The sequence below is a fragment of the Leucoraja erinacea genome, chromosome 13 (assembly GCF_028641065.1).
Source record: "Leucoraja erinacea ecotype New England chromosome 13, Leri_hhj_1, whole genome shotgun sequence".
Lineage (NCBI taxonomy): Eukaryota > Metazoa > Chordata > Chondrichthyes > Rajiformes > Rajidae > Leucoraja > Leucoraja erinaceus.
Window position 1 is genome coordinate 49,516,639 of NC_073389.1, and position 6,000 is coordinate 49,522,638.

General features: G+C 44.6%; 1 protein-coding gene across 1 annotated transcript in view; it reads left to right on the forward strand.

Annotated features, from left to right (window-relative positions):
* The window catches only part of mrps6 (mitochondrial ribosomal protein S6), a 65,055-nt gene extending 59,440 nt beyond the window's left edge, over window positions 1-5,615 (forward strand). The window contains exon 3 of the mRNA XM_055645217.1: window positions 5,343-5,615. Within this exon, the coding sequence (XP_055501192.1) occupies window positions 5,343-5,526 (184 nt within the window). The 3' untranslated portion in view covers window positions 5,527-5,615. The remainder of the gene's footprint in view (window positions 1-5,342) is intronic.
* The last annotated feature ends 385 nt before the right edge of the window (window positions 5,616-6,000 follow it).

A 6,000-nucleotide genomic window follows, 5' to 3' on the forward strand; every position in this document is an offset into this window, starting at 1 on the left:
CCGTACACCAATACGATCCCACAGCAAGGACAATTTGCAATTTTGTACAATAATACCAAGCCAATTAACCTACAAATCTGTATGTCTTTGGAGTGTGGGAGGAAATTGGAGGTCCCGGAGAAAGCCCACAGGGAGAACGTACAAACTCCACAAAGACAGCACTTATAGTCAGGGTTGAACTCAGGTCTCCGGCGTAGGAAGGCAGCATCTCTACCGCCACACCACCATGCCATGCCCTAAAGTTTTCACTGTACTGCTGAACACATGACAATAATAAATCTAAACCCAATGAATCATTGATATTTTTGGTCTTAAAACGATTAAAAATGATTTTACATGCTAACCATTGTTTGTCCATCATTATACCTTTCAATATGATTTATACCCGTAACCTGAATCTGGCTTTACTTGGCACAGATAGGCTCAGACACAAAATAAAACAGTGGTGAGTCTCTCGAACGAGTCAGTTTAATGAAGGCCTTAATAGTGCACACTGGGAAACACTCTGAGAAAACCCAAAGTGTTTCAAAGATTCACAGCACCTACTGCATTTTTATATTCTCACGACACAATGGTTACGTGGATTCCATACGTTTGGGATAATTCATCGTTGATCAATGTCTCTGTAACCTTTCATCTTTGTCTTTCTCCTGAATTATCGTTAACCTTGTGTATCCTGTTATTTTGAAAATCTCTCTCACATGGCACGGTGGCGCAGCGGTAGAATTACTGCCTTACAGCACCTGAGACCCGGGTTCGACCCTGCCTACGGGTGCTTGTCTGTACTGCGTTTGTACGTTCTCCCCGTGTGACCTGCGTGGGTTTTTCCACCAAGATCTTTGGTTTACTTTCCACACTGTAAAGACGTACAGATTTGTCGGTTAATTGGCTTGGTATAATTGTATAAATGCAAAATTGTCCCATGTATTCGCTAGTACTCGCTAGAATTTAGAAGATTGAGGGGGGATCTTATAGAAACTTACAAAATTCTTAAGGGGTTGGACTGGCTTGATGCAGGAAGATTGTTCCCGATGTTGGGGAAGTCCAGAACAAGGGGTCACAGTTTAAGGATAAGGGGGAAATCTTTTAGGACCGAGATGAGGAAAACATTTTTCACACAGAGAGTGGTGAATCTGTGGAATTCTCTGCACAGAAGGTAGTTGAGGCCAGTTCATTGGCTATATTTAAGAGGGAGTTAGATGTGGTCCTTGTGGCTAAAGGGATCAGGGGGTATGGAGAGAAGGCAGGTACAGGATACTGAGTTGAATGATCTGCCATGATCATATTGAATGGCGGTGCAGGCTCGAAGGGCCAAATAGCCTACTCCTGCACTTATTTTCTATGTTTCTATTTTTCCATGTATATGTAGGCTTGTTTTAATGTGCAGGGATCGCTGGTGGGTGGAGACTCGGTGAGCCGAAGGGCCTGTTTCCGTGCTGGATCTCTAAACTAAACTAAACTAAACCCATTTCCTGGGCTGTTTTATTACCGTTAGCTGTTGACAACCCCTAATATTTATTTTAACTAAACTTGCAGTGCCATGGAACATGAACACTGTAACACATCTATTTTTTGCCTCAAAATGTTCAATTTTTCTGTCAACATATCCAATATCATTATGTAGAATGTTAGATTTCAAACTCAGGGGCATTAATTTGTTTAACAACTATTAATTGTTGGTAATCGGTAGGAAGTACTACATTTTTTTCTTTCTAATATCCGATCATTCTATGATGATATTCTAAAAGCAATGACGGAGATTTTACTCAAATAGACAATGTGATCCTGTATGTGATCACCAATGTGATTTGAATATAATCTCCATAATTGCCTTTAGAATATAATCGTAGAAGGACTGGAGAACAAAGAAGGACATTCGACCCATCGTGCCTGTGCTAGCCCTCTGCCAGACCACTTTGTTGTCCTACGTACTCTTTCTCCATTTCCATTGCCGTATATACTTCCCTCTTGATGGCGAAGATAGACACAAAACGCTGGAGTAACTCAGCGGGCCAGGCAGCCTCTCTGGAGAAAAGGAATAGTTGATGTTTTGGGTCGAGAGGGGTGTGAGCATCAGCTGGGAAAGTGCATGAAGAAAAAGATTGCCATGGTGTTTTTGAAGCAAGGCAGGCTAAAGTTGTGCTTCCCACGTCTATTTCTGTGTTTGTGTTTCACTGTAGTGTTACTCATGTTTGTGTGTATGTTGGATTGGGGAGCTGGCAGCACCTTTAACATTAGTTTAGTTTAGTTAAGAGATACAGTGCGGGAACAGGCCCTTCAGCCCACCGAGTCCGTGCCAGCCAGTGATCCCCATATACCAGTACTATCCTACTAGGCACAATTTACAAAGTTACCACAGCCAATTAACCTAAATACCAGTAGGAAGGAACTTACAGATGCTGGTTTAAAACGGGCGATAAGCTCAAAATGCTGCAGTAACTCAGCGGGGTCAGACAGCATCAATTCCTTTTCCTCCAGAGATGCTGTCTGACAAAACTTTTTGTGTCGTAACTTCAACCAAAAAACCTGCACGTCTTTGGCATGTGGGTGAAAACCCAAATGGTCGCTGGGAGAAGGTACAAACTCCGTGCAGACGGTACCTGTGGTAAGGATCGCACCGTGTCTCTGACAACTCTACCACTGAGCCACCGTTTTACAATGTTTGTGGTATGTAGTTTGAGGGTATAACTGAGAGAAGGAGTAGTAAGTGTCAATTATTCAGCTGCATTTCTTTAAGAGTCTTTCATTCCTTTTTTGTTGCTACTCAATGGTGTGGAAAAATCCATTTCCAATTTGTACCGTTGCCAAGCCTGTACAATTGCAGTCATTAGGCAAATGTACAGTTTACCGTGGAGATTACGTTTCTAGGAACATAGTGAGTGACTGGTGCCAATATTTACTGCAGATTTGTAAACAGACGTCCACTACTAAATAGTAAATATGTTTTTCTGGATGCCGCCTTTTCCTTCAATAATATTGAACTATTGGGGTAGTTTTTCTGTTTAATCTTGGTACTGCATACGTTCAAAATTACACGGTGGCGCAGCGGTAGAGCTGTTACCTCACAGTGCCAGAGACCCAGGTTCGATCCTGACTACGGGTGCTGTCTGTGTGGAGTTTGCACGTTCTCTCTGTGATCTTCGTACGGATTTCCTCCCACATTCCAAAGATGCGCAGGTTTGTCGGGCAATTGGCCTCGTAAAATTGCCCCTCATGAGTAGAATAGAACTAGTTCATGCTCATAGGTTCTAGGAACAGAATTAGGCCATTCGGCCCATCAAGTCTACTCTGCCATTCAATCATAGCTGATTTATCTTTCCCTCTCAGCCACATTCTCCTGCTTTCTCCCCATAACTCATGGCACCTGCACTAATCAACTAGTATACTATGTATTAGTGTAAGGAGTGATCGTTGGTCGGCATGGACTCAGTGGGCCGAAGGGCCTGTTTCCACGCGGTATCACTAAACTAAACTAAACTACTTCATGAAGCTGCCTGTGTCCTTCTAAGTGGTTCCTTTAACACAGAACAATTGCAACGTTATAAATTGCAAGTAACCAGTGAGATATGTGCTTAATTCCTCAAAGTCCTCAATAATAAGCAGCCAGATAATTGGGAAGCATTTGCTTTGCTTCTCTTGTGAGTTTCCACCTTCAATCACTTGACTCACACTCGGGTTGGTGTAAAAACCCGAGCCTTTTGACCTTTCCATGGCTGACGTGCTGTTTGTTTAAATAGTCTGCACAAATAAAAATGAATAACCAGCTGAAGGTACCAGTTTTTCGTGGGATCACAGTGAAACTCTCAAAGTCTATTTGGCAAGTTCAGCGTGCTGCATATGAGCCAGCAGATTACAATTTCATGGGCTCGGCACAAAGTGCTGGAGTAACTCAGCGGGTGGGGCAGCATCGCAGGAGAACACGGGCAGGTGACGTTTTGTGTTGGCATCCTTCTTCAGTCTTGCCGTCCAACCAGTACCACTGTTTGTATCCTTGTACCCCTCTTGTTATCACGCCATCCCCAGCCAACAATGGACCATTGTGGGCTCCACCCTTCCTGAGGTCATCTGTTGCCGGCCCTGATTTGTTTCACCTCCAGTTTATTTGGCCTCGCTGGCTTGTGGTGGGGGGGGTGGGGGGGGTAAGATGGTTCCTTTTCTTAGTTTCAATGGATGCCCATTGGATATCCTGGGAGTCGGCAACTCCACAGATGAGTCCTTGAGGTTGTGGGTGTAAATTGGAGGGAGGCAAGTCCAATCTAGAGGTGGCCCTCAAGGGTCCGAAGAAGTGTCTCGACCCGGAACGTCATCCCTTCCTTCTCTCCAGAGATGCTGCCTTTGCCTGAGTTACTCCAGCCTTTTGTGTCCAGCTTTGGCCCTCAATACTGTTGATCCAGTCTCCACTTGGATTTGTCTTTAGAGATACAGTGTGCGAAAACAGGCCTTTGGGCCCACCGAGTCTACGCCGACCAGCGATAACCCCGTACACTAACACTATCCTACTCACAGTGGCGCCAATTTATAATTTACAGAAGCCAATTAACCTACAAACTCAGAGTTTGTGAGGAAACCGGAGCACCCGGAGAAAACCCACGCAGTCACAGGGAGAAGGTACAAACTCCGTACCGACAGCACCCGTGGTCGGGATCGAACCTGGGTCTGTGGCGCTGTGTCTCCAAATCTGAGGAAGGACATTATTGCCATAGAGGGAGTGCAGAGACGGTTCACCAGACTGATTCCTGGGATGTCAGGACTGTCTTATGACGAAAGACTGGATAGACTTGGTTTATACTCTCTAGAATTTAGAAGATTGAGAGGGGATCTTATAGAAACTTACAAAATTCTTAAGGGGTTGGACAGGCTAGATGCAGGAAGATTGTTCCCGATGTTGGGGAAGTCCAGGACAAGGGGGGTCACAGCTTATGGATAAAGGGGAAATCCTTAAAAACCGAGATGAGAAGAACTTTTTTCACACAGAGAGTGGTGAATCTCTGGAATTCTCTGCCACAGAGGGTAGTTGAGGCCAGTTCATTGGCTATATTTAAGAGGGAGTTAGATGTGGCCCTTGTGGCTAAGGGGATCAGGGGGTATGGAGAGAAGGCAGGTACGGGATATTGAGTTGGATGATCAGCCATGATCATATTGAATGGCGGTGCAGGCTCGAAGGGCCGAATGGCCTACTCCTGCACCTAATTTCCATGTTTCTATGTTTCTATGTAAGGCAGCAAACTGTGCCGCTACGCCTGTCTCAGATCAAGTAGTCTAATAAAACTTGCAAGGCTTCCGTCATGTAAAAGAGAGAGTTGTTTAGAGTGAGTAACTTTGCCGTGTTTTATTTACTTCAGGTACTTCTCGGTGGACTTTGAAGCGCCTCCGGCCATTATCCCCACCATGTTGGACCATTTAGACCGTGACGTTGATGTGGTCAGACCTACAATCCTCAAGCACAAATTCCCAACGACTGAAGACAGCTGCCCAGGATTGATCCCACCCGACTACGAAGCAAAACTACGCTCCAAAAGAAAGTGACCTCACCTTGCTTGAGCGTAAAATATTTTAAAATGTATATCGACAAAGCATTCTACTTGAAAAGGTTATTAAAGGTTAGGTTTTCCATTTCAGCGTGTTATATTTATTTATCTTTGCAGGCGCTGAGAATGTTCTCGGGGATGATTGGGTTAACATATGATGAGTGTTTGAAGGCGCTGGGCCCTGTACTTGCTGGAGTTTAGAAGGATGAGGGGGAGGAGGACTTCATTGAAACTTACCGAATTGTGAAAGGCCTGGATAGAGTGGGTGTGGAGAGGATGTTTCCACTAGTGGGAGAGTCGAGGACCAGATGCCATAGCCTCAGAATAAAAGGACATACCTTCAGAAAAGAGATGAGGAGGAATTTCTTTAGTCAGAGGGTGGTGAATCTGTGGAATTCATTGCCACAGATGGCTGTGGAGGCCAAGTCAGTGGATATTTTTAAGGCCGAGATTGACTGATTCTTGATTAGTA